This window comes from Schistocerca serialis, chromosome 3, assembly GCF_023864345.2.
Source record: "Schistocerca serialis cubense isolate TAMUIC-IGC-003099 chromosome 3, iqSchSeri2.2, whole genome shotgun sequence".
Taxonomy (NCBI): Eukaryota; Metazoa; Arthropoda; class Insecta; order Orthoptera; family Acrididae; genus Schistocerca; species Schistocerca serialis.
In genome coordinates, this window is record NC_064640.1 from 202,222,200 (window position 1) to 202,238,822 (window position 16,623).

Below are 16,623 nucleotides of genomic sequence, written 5' to 3' on the forward strand. Positions count from 1 at the left end.
GGCCTCCCAGGTCAACTGGCATCTTGCTCTCTTCCATTGCCACACCAGACTGGTAAATGAGTTACTTGATAGAAGTCTTCAACCCACTTCACAATTATGTGTAGGGTCAGAATTTCCTTGGGTTCTCCGCAAGATCTTTTGCTAAGGTATGATATTGGTAGTAGTTGTATGCTTTGCACATTGATCTTTTTACAGGTGCATGAATCTTTTGCCAATCATTTGCAATTTCTTTTTCTAACTGACAGTAGCCTCTGATTCCTCTACATTTTCTGAATCTTGTTCTTCATCTATTTGCTTGGCACATAATAACTCCAGAGCATGATTTACAATCCGTTTAAATTCTGCCCATAATTCCCCTACGTTCATCACACTAGAATGAAATTATGTCCATTCATTGCCCAAGAGCATAGCTAATGACTGCTTATCTGCTCTTTCTAGCAAAAATACTCTTCTAGCTGTCTTGATGGATTTATTAACTTTAGAAACCATCCTTACTATGATGACATCATGATCACAAATCCCTGTCTCTATACTGACAGGCCTGTTTGTAACTACATGATCTAAAATATTTCTATTATTTGTGCGCTATTGAACTAGCTACTTAAGACAGTTTTTGAAAATGTGTTCCAAAGTACTCCCCGAGACTGACCATCACTGCCAACTGCAATGAATCCATACATGTCCCAGTCAGCGCGTTAAAGTCGCCCCCACAAACATTGCATCATTTGGCTATTTCTGCACTACTGAGCTTACACTTACTTTGAATGATTTCAGAATTGTCATTTGGGTGGCTGGTAAATACATCCAACAATTAACATTTCACCTAGACCTGTTATACGTGTACAGGTAACTTCACAGTCAGACTCATTTTCAACCTCGATCAAGACAATATTTTTGTGAACTGCAATGGACACTCTCCCACCTACGGTGCCTAATCTGTATTTTCGGTACACATTCCATGCCTTGATAAATATTTAGAGCTTCAGCTCTCAGTTCCAAGAATAATTTGAGTGAGACAGCTTACCTGGAAGGCACTAAATTCAGGAACTTTACTACAAATACTTCAACAATTTACTGATAATATTTTGACAGCTGAAGTGTCCTTACTCTGAGCATAGTCTGATTTCACTACCTGCAGTACTCAAAGTACTGCCTAGTCCACAGTCACAAATAATCAGTTACTTGAGTAGACGCTTCCTTTGCGTAGTGCACCACTGACCTATCAACAGAAGTCCTACAATTTTCCACCCATAATGCAGGTCCAGAAATCTACAGCCAAAACCACCACAGAGTCAGTAAATTATTTGGTTGAATCCCTCCACTCAGCTCCAAACCAAGCATGCTGTTTAATAAGTTGGGCTGTTTTTCTACATGCGATTATTTGAACAAGTTTGTGGAGAAGCCCTTGTCTCCAGGCCGCATTGTAAGCTGCTGACAGATCTATAATGCAGCTGATGTTTGTAAATTCGTATGAAAGCCGCCTTCTATGCAGGTCTTTAGTGATGTTATCTGGTTGGTACGGCTCCTTCCTGAGTGAAAGCCAGCTTGTTCAATTGAGTTTTCTCAAATATTGCATCAGAGATTCTTTTGTAGATGGCTCTGTGAAGAAGATTGTCCATTATGTTTAGAAGGGTTGCAGGATGATATTTTTTTGCTCGTTGCTTGGTTTTCATGGCATAAGGATGGCGATGGTCTTTTCCATTCCATTCAGAATCAGGGTTCCACAAGTTTCCCCAAGTGAAATTTCCTGGCACTTCTCTGATTTCCAGACAAGTTTCAGCATTTTTCCCTGATCTCAAAGGTAAGTAAAGACATAAGTAGACAAAAAATCTAAATATTTCTGTTCTTCTCCTCCATCCGAGCAAAAATGTTAAGTACTAACTTCAACATCTTTTGTAATTAACTGTTTTTAGATGGAGTAAGCAAGCCAAATGGTATGTGCATTTCATTAAGACCACTGTTGTTATTTTATTTCAATAAAGCAAAACACATTTGGTGACAAAAATACACATTTCCTTGGAGTTGCAAAACATATTTAAAATACCTTCACTGATTTCAGAAATAACCTTAGAAAAAAGTAGGCCTCTTGAAAGAAGGGGATAAGGCAGGGAAGAGCTGTGTAAATCAACACTACAGGGGACTGCCGATAAAACGTTGGTTCTACTATGCTCGTTATTGTCGGTTATTATCTACTGTGTTATGTCTATTATTTTACAGGTACTGTGTGATTGTTCTTTTGAGAAATATACGAGTACATTGTGTACAAACCACCAGGGACTGCCACAATTTTCTTCTTGTTATCGTCTATACTTTCTGATACATAAATTACTTTTGAAATGCCTAAATGACTACAGTAAATAAAATGTTTACAAAATGCCGCACTGTACAATGTACTTGCAGTGAGACAGTCGCAATTCCTGAAATCTGCCACCCGAGCCCATTGATTGCAGAGGAGCACCGCAGTCCTGCGTACTTTGATAAACCACGAAAATTTGCCACATTATGCCACACACAAACAGACCCAGTCTGTGGGTAGATCGGTGAGATTAGATCTGACAGGCAGGGCTTGCACATTAGTGGGAAATGATGGGCTTCAGATCAGAAGGCCTGCAATTTTGGCCTGTAGTGGAAGTCCACTTGTGTGCCAGCTACTCACATGTCAGACAACCTCTTGATGAAATGAGGCTGCAGTGATCAACCATACAACAGATACATTGAAGAGCCAAAGAAAATGGTACAACTGCCTAATATCATGTAGGGCTCCTGTGAGCACGCAGAAGTGCCGCAACATGATGTGGCAGGGATTTGATTTATGTCTGAAGTAGTGCTGGAGGGAACTGGCACCATGAATCCTGCACGGCTGTCCATAAATCCATAAGAGTATGAGGGGGTGGAGTTCTCTTCTGAACAGCACGTTGCAAGGCATCCCAGATGTGCTAAATAATGTGCATGTCTGGGGAGTTTGGTGGCCAGCAACTAGGAAGAGTGTTCCTGGAACCACCCTGTAGCAATTCTGGATGTGTGGGGAGTCGCATTGTCCTGCTGGAATTGCCCAAGTCCGTCAGAATGCATAATGGACCTGAATGGATGCAGGTTATCAGACAGAAAGCTTAGAAATGTGTCACCTGTCAGAGGCATATCTAGACATATCAGGGGTCCCATATCACTCCAACTGCACACGCCCCACACCATTAAAGAAGCTCCCCCAGCTTGAACAGCCCCCACTGACATGCAGGGTACATGGGTTCACGAGGTTGTCTCCATACCCAAATATGTCCATTCCCTCAATACAATTTGAAACAAGACTTGTCCGACCATGCAACATGTTTCCAGTTATCAACAGTCCAATGTCAGTGGTGACAGGCCCAGGTGAGATGTAAAGCTTTGTGTCATGCAGTAATCCAGGATAAATGAGTGGGCCTTTGGCTCTGAAAGCCTGTATCAATGTTGTTTCACCGAATGGTTTGCACGCTGACATTTGTTGATGGCCCAGCATTGAAATCTGCAGCAATTTGTGGAAGGGTTGCACTTCTCTCATGTTGAACGATTCTCCCGTTCTTGCAGGATCTCTCTCTGGCTGCAACGATGTCAGAGATTTGATGTTTTACCAGATTCCTGATATTCACAGTAAACTCGTGAAATGGTCGTATGGGAAAAACTCCACTTCATCGCTACCTCGGAGATGTTCTGCCCCATCACTAGCGCGGCGACTATAACACCATGTTCAAACTCACTTAAATCTTGATAACCTGCCATTGTAGCAGCAGTATCCATTCTAACAACTGTGCCCGACACTTGTTATCTTATGTACGCCTGTTTGCATATCTCTGTATTTGAATACGCATGCCTGTACCAGTTTCTTTGAATTTTCAGCCATAGGCTTTGTCAGAACACACACACACACACACACACACACACACACACACACACACACACCACCACTCAGACACAACTCGTGCACACAAGACAACTGTCTCCAGCCACTGCGCCAACAATATCTGACAATCAGATCCAAACAAACCACTCCTCACGTGTCTCTGGCTCTTGTCAGCAGTTGCTAGGCTAGCAGCAAGAAGTGGTGGCTGCACTGACTGCAGTCTGAGGGGCGTGGTAAGAAGGGGAGAAGCAGTAAGAATAAGGGAGTAGGGAAGCTGCGCCTGGCCAGAGATGATGCAAGACATCTCAGTAAACAAATCATTTCAGTTACTGAGACAAAAAACAAGATTTTCCCTGTGTTTTTTAGAATTTTCATGATTTCCCTGATATGTCTGAAATTCCCTGATTTCCAGAACTTGTGACAACCCTGAGGACTCTCCCTCTCATTATGATATCAGCAAGAAACTTCGCTAGCCATTTTTTGGTATATTTACCATAGTTCAGGAGGAATTCGGGATTAATTCCATTAGACCCTGGTGTCTTTCCCACTTTTACATCTTCATGAGTCACTGTTATTCCCTTGACACTAAAGGGCCATGAAAATAGAATATGGTTGGGGCTACATATCTTCAAAGCTGTGAGTTCATGTTTGATATAGGTGGTGAATGCTTAGTACCATGGGGTTACTGAAGCAGTCACAAAGTCATTCACAATCCCATCTGAGTGCAGGGCCATTTCACCTCTTGTATCCTTAGGCTTTCCACCTAATTTCTTTAAAAGTGACCAGGCGTCTCTGCTAGAATTTTTGAAGTCCAGGTTGATGACTGTTTCTGTCCATTTCTTGCATCAATGCACTTCCAATTTGTACAGCAGTTCATCAGCTATCTCTTTGTCTCCTCCTTGGAGGAGCTTCTTGTATAGTTTTACACACTCAGCATTCCATCTGGGTATGTACTACTAAAACTCAGAGTAATGCTAAAGAGCTGATAAAGATTGCTACACAATCTTCAGAACTCCTGACTAAAGCACATGAAAGTACAACATAATTACCGTTTTTGTGTTTATGCACAATAGAACTATTGGAAAATTTTGAACTTAAGGGTTGGATTGATGCTTACCATTCACTCCTCCTAAAACTAAAATCTCTCAAATGTAATAACAGCAAAATTTTAAATGAACTACTATTCTTACATGTTACTAACCTTTGATAAACTCAACATCATTTGGAACATATGAAAGTCCATCACAAATTTCCACGCAAGGGTGTCTAACTTCCTCCAACTTCAATATGCCAACATTTGACTCATGAAGAATGGGGCGGACATACTGCCTTGAAGCAGTAGCAGATACTTCTGCAAAACTGGCTAGAACATCTAGCCGAGCAAGCACAGCATTCAACCCATAAACCACATCATAGTAAGCACCTGCAAATGAGCAACATCAAACCATAATAATTGGTAACAAAGAGAATGGCTGAAGGATAAATAAATTTAGTGTACAATTCGTATTTTGCAAACTTGGAAACTCTACAAAAAGAGCCTTTCTTTGTTAGAACTGATCATTTGAATTATATTTAAAAACATAGTTCACAAACAGTAATGGAATCACAAAACAACAAAATTTTGCTGCAGAGAATCTATGTCCAATAAACAACCTAAAATATAAGGGCTAGCCCACTCTTACTAGCAATTCAACTCATACCACAAATAACAGATACAGCAAAAACCCCTTTTAACTCTTTTCAACAGATTTATTCACAATAGTGTAAAAATACAGGAAAGCATAGGAAACACAACCAGTGAAAATGAATTAAGTACTCTTACTGTCATTCTCTTTATATTGTTCAAAATATGAAATTAAAACAATTTAAATTTTGCCTATTTAAAAAATCTGAAATAATTAACTGTTTCCGTTTCTTTTTAACAGCAGTTGGCTCTACTTATCTCTACACAGTATACAAAGCATCAATCACAGATGCAGTGGCTGGGAGCTTACATATACAAATGTGTGTGTGGGTTTCCCTCTTTGTTCTGATCATGTCCAATGGTGTGCAAATAAAACATGGAAGAATGTCTTTCATGAAACCACATTAAAAAGATATTCATGTTTTAGTGCGAGACTTCTTATTGATAATTGTTATAAAATTATGGTAAATAAAACTTTTAACACAATATTTGTTAAAACATTGAAGTTGGCAGTCTTCGTAGCTAGTTGCTGACAAGGGGTCACTCAGTTCAAGTACATCCAGGTTGAGAAAGAGGGTGGAAATTGTCGTCATTTTATGGAGCGTCTTGAGGTGGAATGTTGTACATCTGATACCAGGTCGTACCAACCTAAGACTGTGGGCCTACTACTGATTAGTGTACTTCGCACAAAAGTAACAATGATTCATGAAAGCCCACTATCGACACAGCCCTCTTCAAAAACAATGTTTACTTGTATAAATGACTGTGAAATTAAATTGAAGCTGTTGTAATACAATGCAATGAGCAGACGGAAGGTTGCTACTAGAGTCACTTTTGTTAGATTGTGATTATCGTTAAGGCAGTTAGTCAGCATACTCTCCCATCCTTCCTAACACTGCAAACCTATAATGCAGGCAGCCATGAACCAACATGCCGACAATCAAAATCTTGCTTATGATGCTAATGCTACATTACACGATCATAACTATCATCGTACAAACTGAATGGCTCAAGGGAATGTTTAAAAGAATGACAGAAAGCAAAAGTATCAATTTTTGTTTCGATCTCCTAAATATTTTGATACATTATTTATTAGTAGTAAGTTCCTTGTTGATTTTATCACATTTTTCTTGTCTGCCTGCATTGTCAATTTTTCTCCTTAAAAATTAGATTCACTAGTTTTACTGGGCACATTTCTGAAATTATTTACTCTGGAATGCTGCAGTCTTCTTTGTTTTGTAGTGAAAATCTTGCTCTACGTAGTGTTCTATTGTCAAGATACTTTACGCAGAACATGTTCTGAACAGAAACTTTGCTGTCATGTTTTTGTGAGCACAGCAAGCAAAGATTGTACGTGTTTTCCAGAAGAATAATGACAAGACCTGGAGTAATCTTCATGAAGCATGCAAAGAAACTTAAAAGGTTTTACCAAAAATGTGTACTCTTGTGTTCAAAACATATATTTCAGAATAACACAATATATTACAAATGGTATCTGTGATGAGACAACTGCAGTATGAACAGCGTCAGAGCTTCAAAAAGGAGTTTGAAGTGTATGAAGAGCTCACTATAGAAAATGGAAGATATTAAACGTAAATGTGGAGTTCAGCATTTTGGATGGATGGATGGATGGATGGGATTAAAGGGACCAGACTATCAGGTCACTGGTCCCTTAATTCTTCGTGTGTCAAGCCAGGAACAGTCCACAGAGAGGAAGGTCACAGAAGACAAATCCCAATGGACTCTATTGTTTCCAGGAATCAAGGACAACAAGACATAGAAGTAGGTAGATGTGAGAGATGGGTAAAAGGGTGGAGGCGAAAGACTTGTCCCACCCCAGGAAGCAGCTATAGGCCTCCTGGAAATGTTATGCAATTGGAGACACACACTCTGCATCCCATCGGTGCTCCCACATGGTAACAAGAAAACTAGCAACATGGAAAAGATAAAATCTCAGGAAAGAGAAGAATGATGACAAATCTGTCAGTGAATGACAGATGTAAAAGAATAAGAAGAATCAAAAAGCTAGGAAGGTGGGAGCCAGGCAGGACTACTGAGCAAGGGCAGCCATGGACCCCTTGGGTCAGGGCAGGCGATAAGGCACCCCTCCAATCCCTCAACTGGCCATTGAGATTTAATGTGCCCTATGTCAGAGAGAGGAGTAAAAACTACTTTCATGGGTTACACATGAAGCTGCTTTGGCATCATCTGCTACCACCATAGGTAGCGTGTCAGCACCAGAGGCGGCGTGTCAGCAAGTTAAAGATCTCACCGTAAGACGGTCAAATTAGGGTAGTCCAGTCGAATGTGGGCCACTATGAGATGGACATCACACTGACAGTGGGGTGGATCCTCACACCAGAGGATGAAACCATGGGTCAGTCATGTGTGGCCAATGTGAAACTGACAGAGGACAGTACATTACATGCAAAAAGTATGAAGGGGCAACTGCCACATGTTGTGGTCTCCTTTATGGTTAGCAGTTTTTGAGAAACCAGGGCACACCAGTCCACATTCTAAGCCTCTAACAAATGTCAACGTAGAGTCAACCAAAGGTCCGATTTCGGTACCCCATCTCCAAAGTCGGCATTCTGGTAGCCAATTTGGCCAATCGGTCAGCATGTTTCTTCCCTGGGATCCCAAAGTGACCAAGGATCCATATAAAGATGACTGACCATCCAGTGTGGTGGAGGTCATCAGAAGATCCTGGATAATAACGCCCTACTGCTGTCAAGGTTAGCACTGGTTGACAGCCTGAAGACTACTAAAGAAGTCCCTGCCGATTAAAAACACTTTGAAGAAAACTCACTGTAGTCGGCTAGTCTCCAACCTTCCTGCTTCTGGCGGTATGAAGATGATACATTTGTAGTGAGGCCCCGTAGAATACAGACATTACCGATGTTTCTGACATCTGAACTCACTCCATCCGAATACACAATTCAGCATGGAAGTGTAAAAATGGCATCTTACCATTCCTGGGTGTCATAGTTAGAAGAGAAGCAGATAGTACACTGAGACACAGTGTCTACCACACACTAACTTACAGAGAGTTATATTTGCAGGCCGCAAGCTATCATCATCTTGCACAACACGGGAGTGTCTTGCACTCTTTGGTACATAGAGCACATGAGGATCCCCTGGGAATGGCCGAAAGTCTGCCTGGCAAGCTATAACACCTAAGAACTGTGTTCCAACAGAATGGCTATTTTGATAGATAGATATGCCATGAATTCTATTCAAAGCAAGTTCAAAGCAAGGAAGAAAATGAAGATGCAGAGGCAACCACTGCAACAGTGTTCTTGGCGTATTTTGGTGGCATGTCTTCAAGAATAGAAAGAATCCTCACAAGACACAATATTAAGTGTGTTTTTCGGCCACCAGCAAAATTGAGGAATCTGTTGTGGTTGGATATGTAGTGTATATAAGATCCCATGGCAATGTGGGAAATCTTTATGGGGCAGACATGCCAAACAGGGCAAGAACATTGTTTTGAACACCATCATCATATATGCCTACGGTAGTCTCAAAACAGCAGTAGCGGAGAATTGTCTGGACACAGGGTATCGCATGTTTTACAAGAAGACTGAACTTTTATCCTCAGTGTAGTCATTCTGGGACTGTGTTCTTAAGGAGGTCATGCATATGCATATCCATATGATGGACAATCTTATCAAGAGGGATGCAGGCTTTCAAGTAAGCAGAACTTGGGATTCAGTACAGACTGACTTAAATTAAAACAGGAGAAACAAGAACTTTCAATTCCTGACTTGACGTAGTGAACTGCCGAGATTTAGTTCAGCTTTTAACCACAGAAGCATTTGGTAGTATGGACATTTCACACAGCGCACACATGGAAGGCTTTTTTGCGGCCCCCAGCAGGGGACACTAATAAATTTCAATGCTGCTGCGCGATGATCATCGGCCGTGTCTTGCAGCGATACCAACAGCAACTGCTACCAACCAAAGATGTCTAACAGTTGTAGTGACAAAATCATGTGAGATTTGCACAATATGATCCGGAGGCAAACCTGAGTAGTGTATTTGCAACAAATCTGCCACGATAGCCTGAAAAGTCACAAGAATGACTATTCAGGGCAAGAATAAAGGTGGCTGAGGGCTCATAAAATGAGCCACCAATTCTGCAGTAAATACAATGCATCCGTTTGACAGGGAGCATAGTTCACTGCATCTTTGATGGGTGTAGACAAAACCGGTTTGTCCGTCGACTATACAGATGTCTATGTGTACCACGTCCGAGCCCCAATATGAGTCAACAATGTCCAGGAACAAGCAGCAAAAAACCATAGGGACTACTGGGTCTTTTGGTCCAAAGGAGAGGTTGAGGCAGATCCAAGGACAGGGTACACAATATGGGGGTGCACATGATTCCTCCTTGACAAGAGATGACAGTGGGGAAAGAAGGAGTTTAGAGCAGAGTCTCGTGACTCTAAACCTGGGTCTCTGTTGTGGGAGGTATATTTCCCTATTAGGAAAAAGGACATGGTAGTTCAGATGCTCAGGGGAGCAGAGTGTGTGTGTGTGTGTGTGTGTGTGTGTGTGTGTGTTGCATAGCTGAGCAGCAGTTGTTGCCACTTGATCTGCAGTGGAGGGAGGCCAGCCTCCCCGAGTAGGCTGTACACAGGGTTGTTCCAAAAGGCACCTGTTGCAAAGTTGACCCCTACAATGATGTACCAGGACCAGCATTCATAATGTTGAAGGCGATGCTGACTTATACGCAAGGCTCCTATAATCAAGACAACAGGATCGGAGCTTTGTAGAGCCACAAAAGTATAGACCAGTCTGCACCCCAGCTTGTGTTACTGAGACAGAGAAAAGTATTAACGCATGACTAGCACATTCACTTAAGTTGACGAAGATGTCAACGCATCAATCAGGCAGGGGCATCTAAGACTAATACCAAAAAAATGACACGACTCCACTGCTTTGAACATTTGGTCATTGAGGTAGAGTTCAGGTTGAAAATGGACAGTATGACAGTGACAGAAGTGCAGAAGTACATCTCTTGGCCGTGGATAACCGGAAGCCTTGGCTGAGAGCCCATACTGTGCCTTTTGTATGGCAACCTGCCGTCAGCGTTCAGCAACACCCACACCTGAAGAGCAATAGTGGGTGCTAAAGTTGTCAGCATACAGGGAGAGAGATACTGTAGAACCCACAGCCGCAGCGAGACCATTGATAGTCACTGGAAAATGGGGCACACTCACTCAATACAGAGCCCTGTGGGACCCCATTCTCTTGTATACAGAGAGTACCGTGACAAACACCAACTTGAACCCAGAAAGTATGGTGAGACAAGTTCCGCACAAAAATGGGAAGTTGGTCCTGGGGACATAACTTATGGAAGGTAACGAGGATGTGGTGATGTCATGTGGTATCATAAGCCCTACGCAGGTTGAAGAAGACAGTGACAAGATGTTGATGCTGGACAAAAGTTGACCAAATAGCAGACTCCAGGCAGATCAAATTTTCAGCAGTAGAATGGCCTTGGTGAAAGTAGCCCTGGGACGGAGTCAAAAGACCCTGAGACTCAAAGATACAGACACAGCCACTGTCTCACAATATATTCAGGCAACTTCCTAAGAAAATTAGCGAGGTTAATTGGGCTATAGTTTTCCATCTCAAGGGGTTATTTGCCTGGTTTCAGTACTGGGATGATCATGCTTTCACACCATTGTGACAGGAACTCGCCCTCACTCCAGATATGGTTGAAACTGGCAAGGATGTGACATTGGCAATCCACTGGTAAGTGTTTGAGCATTTGGCTATGGATGCGGTCTACCCCTGGAGTGGTGTCAGTGCTATGGGCTAGGGCACTGAGGAATTCCCACTCACTGAACAGAGCATTATATGGTTCCAGGTGATATGCACTAATGGTAAAGGACCTCATTCTACCCAATGTTTGAGGCCACCAAACGAAGGCTTACATTTCTCAGATGCAGTGGCTCAAGCATAATCAACCAAAATGTTCAGCAGTGTTTGGTACAGTGCAGATATCACCATTCACAGAGATACCAGGTACAATTGCGGTGTACGGGTGTCTGTAGAAGTGTCAAACCTTAACCCAAACATGCGAAGCAAGGACACATGGTCCCACGGTAGCAAAATACCACTCTCAGTATTCTCGTGTTCGTCATTTTACAAAGTGGCAGACTTGGGAAAGCAGCCATTTAATAGCAATGAGGTGCTCCATCGACAGGGGTCACTTACGGCATTGGAGAGTCCGCCTGCAATCTCTAACGGCCACGGCAAATTTTGGGGGGCCACCGAGGTACTGTCTTCTGACGGGGAGACTCCAAGGAAGAAGAAATTGCCAAGTCAGCAGTCGTGCTCTGGACAACTGCACCAATACCTCAATGTGGCAGGATGTGACGGGTGACAGCAGTGGTGAAGACATTTCAATCAGCTTTAGAGAGAGCCCATCTGGGTAGAATGACAGACAAGTAATGCTGAAGAAGGATGAAAATGATCACTGTCATATAGGTCCTCACAGGCTCTCCAATGGATGGATGGGAGAAGACCTGGACTGCAAATGGACAGATCAATGGCCAAATAAGACCCATGTGCCATATGAAGAATGTGGGAACACCAGCATTCAAGAGGCAAAGATCGAGCTCTGCGAGCACGTTTTTGACAACTTTAAGCAGCCAGCGGTCATAGTCCCACCTCACTGAAGTCACCCAATATTAGAAAGGATGGGGGGAGCTGAGAAAACATTACAGACAATGCATTCTGGGACACTTCATCTTTGGGAGGCACACACACAATACCAGCAGTAAATTCCAGAGATGTCTTCACATGAACAGCCACAGCCTCCTAAGTCATATTGAATGGTACTTGTCTGGTGCAGACAGAGTCCAGAAGATATATGCAAACACCACCCTATGTTCTTTCATAGTCAGTGTGTTTCTTAAAAATAGCCACGATAGCTGTGGAGGGTAGGGGTCAGCATTGCCGCATTCCTGGGAAACTAGTTTCCTGAAGGGCAATGCAAAAAGCAGTGGAAATGCACAAAAGATGTCACCAAATGGTGGAAAAAAACACTGCAATTCCACGGGAGGATCATGCTATCGGTATTACATAGGGCTGTGAAAGGATGAAGGAGGCAGGTCATGCTTCATGGCCAGGGTACCAGGTCATAAGTTTTGTGAAACCAAGTGCTAGCCTTATCCAGGTGACAGAAAACTTAGGTCAGCTATGTAGGAACTTTGAGAAGGAAGATCACGTAATTATAGTAGCGGGTGCGGGGAGCAGGGAGCAGGGAGTAGCCTGGCTATGAATCCAAGATGTAGTATTAGGAGTGACCTGGACAAAATAGGAGCAGAAACTGGGCACACAAATGTGGTGTTTGTGGAGGACTTTCAGCGCCATAATTGGCCCTAGGCAAACACTGCTGTAAGGCATGTTAACACTGAGCTAAACACGATGCTCCAGACACCGGCAAAATCTCATACACGTGTTGTTCCAGTTGATGCTATTTGTAAGTGGGGATACATTACACATGGCCTGCACCTAAATAGAAAGGGGAAAGATAAGTTAGTTTCTCTACTAACAGATACTGTGAGGGTGGCCACAGACACACAAGGGATGATCCCTGAGGTTAACAGGACCAGACAGGCAGATTTCTTAGGTTAAAGCTAAAGTCCAGACAAACAAGAATCAAGAAAAATAGAATAAAATAAGCTCCATGTACACTAAAGAGAGATAAAGCTAAGGTCAGTGTCAATTTTCTTCATCAAAATATCAGGAATAAAAAATAAAGTAGATGAGCTGCCAGTGAGTTTAGATCATCTCAAAAATAAGAATGAGATTGATATAACTAAATATCCACGGGTGCCCGTTGGACACTGTAGACCGGCAGTACACCCGTGGATATTTTGATTATCAAATACGCCGGGAGAAACGCAAGAATCACGAGATTGATATACTTTGTCTGAACACCATGTTTTTTAACTGTGTTGATGGAAAGTGTGAGTATAAATGGGTATAATTTAGTGTCTTACACTTGCAGATCTAGAATGGATAAAGGAGGAGTTGCCATTTACACAAAACAAGGGTATACCGTATTTACTCGAATCTAAGCCGCACTTTTTTTCCGATTTTTATAATCCAAAAAACCGCCTGCGGCTTAGAATCGAGTGCAAAGCAAGCGGAAGTTCTGAAAAATGTTGGTAGGTGCCGCCACAACTAACTTCTGCCGTCGAATATATGTAGCGCTACACAGGCATGCTTTGTAGGCACAAAGATAAATACTGGCGCCAAAACCTCTGCGTTGGTAAATAAATTAAAAAAAATGTGGAAGACTAGATTTTTTTCTCCGTGCTGAGTTTCGACCACTGCATATTCATACATTATCCAACGAAGTAAATACAAATTCCATATTGTTCATCTTCGAATGTAGCAGAATTTCAATGTAGTACGAAAATCCGACTGGCAAGACTGTTTGGGATATTTGTCAATGTGGCAAACTCTACGTTCTGAATTTTTTCCTACCTGTGAGAAGAGATGGTTGCTAATAGGAACCTGATGAAATGTGAATCACATGCAGTATTCTCTTCACCATAAGAATAATACGAATATAAACATTTTGCCATGTATTCTTTCGTGTTTGCTGCTATCTCATCCTGTATACCTAATAAACTACGAAACTAGAGTGAGACACCAGCAAACGCGGAAGAATATCCATATCGTGTCATGTTTATATTCGTATTATTCTTATGCCTAATAGTGATACAGTCAGAAATGAAGCACGGCAACTGACTAGATTTTTAAATCTAAGATGACTAATTTCTGTGCAGAATTTGATGTACTAAAGAAGCGGCCGCAAAGATTTTCAAATGGAGAAAAATTTTCGCCTAACTCTCGTTCAGAACATGTTCTATCATACGCAGTCTATTATTTGGTTCTTGTTGATCATTATCAAAGAAAGCAGCTGTGTAAGTAACAACAAATAGCAGTCTCTTGCCATTGTTTCGCTAATGAGACGATTCTTCTCTCTCTCTTTTTTTTTTTTTTTTTTTTTTTTTTTTAAATTGTAAGCGGCGGCAGCGCGCACAAAAGCAAGCCATGCCGCGATCGGCGACAGGCCGTAAACACGAACTATCAGAATGCGACGAACAATGCATGACGCAGTACAGTAATGCATTTTCAGCTTAGAGTGACGTAAACATCTACAACAAAGAAAATGGCACTTATCAGAGCAAAGCAAAATAAGCAATCGATTCAAACTAGGCGAAGCACGTGAAAAAGGAAGAGTACCCGTATAAATGCGGACGGAGCGCCTGGCGCACAGCAATGGCTACCTGGTAAAGCTTAACTGCCAAGCTTACGACTCCAACCAAACTACTGTAGCGGTATGGTCATTCATTCGACCTAAATTGTGTCTCATATTACAATGGACCAACTTTGTTTCGATTTGGAGGTGCGGCCTAAAACTTCTCTCTCCCCTTGAATTTCGAGTCTCAAATTTCAGGTGCGGCTTAGATTTGAGTGCGGCTTAGATTCGAGTCAATACTGTAAGTACAAAACTGTAGAAGTAAGCAAATTTTGTGTCTATCAGCACTTTGAAGTTTGTACATGTGACATAGAGCTAGATAATGTAGCATTGATATTAGCAACAGTGTACAGGTTCCCATTAGGAGATTGGGAGCTATTCATAGAAAAGTTTGACTCCCTATTATGCTGTCTGTCAGACAAAAAGAAGTTATTAATCTGTGGTGATTTCGATGTACACTTTCTAAGTAATTCTGAGAGGAAAAGTGAACCAGATGTGTTGTTAATGACATAACTTAGAATCAGTGATCAACTTCCCTACATGTATAGCTCAAGACTGTACCAGTCTAATAGCTAATGCATTTGTAAAGCAAAAGCATGTAAAAGTAACATATGCTTTCCCTGTGACAAATGGATTATCAGACCATGATGCACAACTGAATAATTTACAAAACCTAGCAGTGTGTACAGTTCAGAAACCATTAAGTAAAAGTGTAAGGCTGGTCAATCTGGTATCTATAGAGCACTTCACAGAAAGTTTAAGAAATGTGAAAAATTGATGACAATAGTACAAAAGAAAAAGCTGAACAGTACATGGAAGACTCAGTTTTGAGAAATCCTTGTGGATTAATTTTCATGCACCAACCATTTGTGAAATAAAGAAAATCATTACATCTTTGAAAAATAAATGTTCTATTGGAGTAGATGACATCTCTAACAAGATATTAGAACAATGTGGAACAGTTACAGCTGATGTTCCGAGTCACATCTGTAATGCATCACTTACTGGAGGTATTTCCCCAGATAGGTTAAAATATGCCAATGTCAAGTCTCTCTGCAAAAAAGGGGACACCACAGATGTCAATAATAACTGGCCAGTGTCCTTGCTTACAGCATTTTAAAAAATCATCGAGAAGGTAATGTACTCAAGAGCGGTTAGCCATCTCAGCAGTAATGGGACACTTAGTAAATCACAGTTTGGATTTCACAAATGCTGTTCTATTGAAACAGCAAGTACGATATCACTGCCCACATAACAGAGTCTCTAAACAGTGACTTATCCAAAGCATTTGATTGCGTGAACCATGACATTGTTACAGAAATTACAATTCTGTAGTATAAATGGAACATACACAACTGACCAGTAAAATTGCTACACCAAGAAGAAATGCAGATGATAAACGGGTATTCATTGGACAAACGTATTATACTAGAACTGACATGTGATTACATTTTCACGCAATTTGGGTGCATAGATCCTGAGAAATCAGTACCCAGAACAACCACCTCTGGCCGTAATAATGGCCTTGATACGCCTGAGCATTGATTCAAACAGAGCTTGGATGGCGTGTACAGGTACAGCTGCCCATGCAGCTTCAACACGATACCACATCAAGAGCAGTGACTGGCGTATTGTGATGAGCCAGTTGCTCAACCACCATTGACCAGACGTTTTGAATTGGTGAGAGATCTGGAGAATGTGCTGACGAGGGCAGTAGTCGAACATTTTCTGTATCCAGAAAGGCCCGTACAGGACCTGCAACATGCGGTC

The 16,623-nt window shown here is 41.8% G+C and overlaps 1 protein-coding gene across 1 annotated transcript in view; it reads right to left on the reverse strand.

Annotated features, from left to right (window-relative positions):
• LOC126469915 (DNA mismatch repair protein Msh2) overlaps window positions 1–16,623 on the reverse strand; it is a 217,194-nt gene that overhangs the window by 9,825 nt on the left and 190,746 nt on the right. Inside the window, exon 13 of the mRNA XM_050097303.1 lies at window positions 5,079–5,300. Coding sequence (XP_049953260.1) covers window positions 5,079–5,300 — 222 coding nt within the window. The remainder of the gene's footprint in view (window positions 1–5,078; window positions 5,301–16,623) is intronic.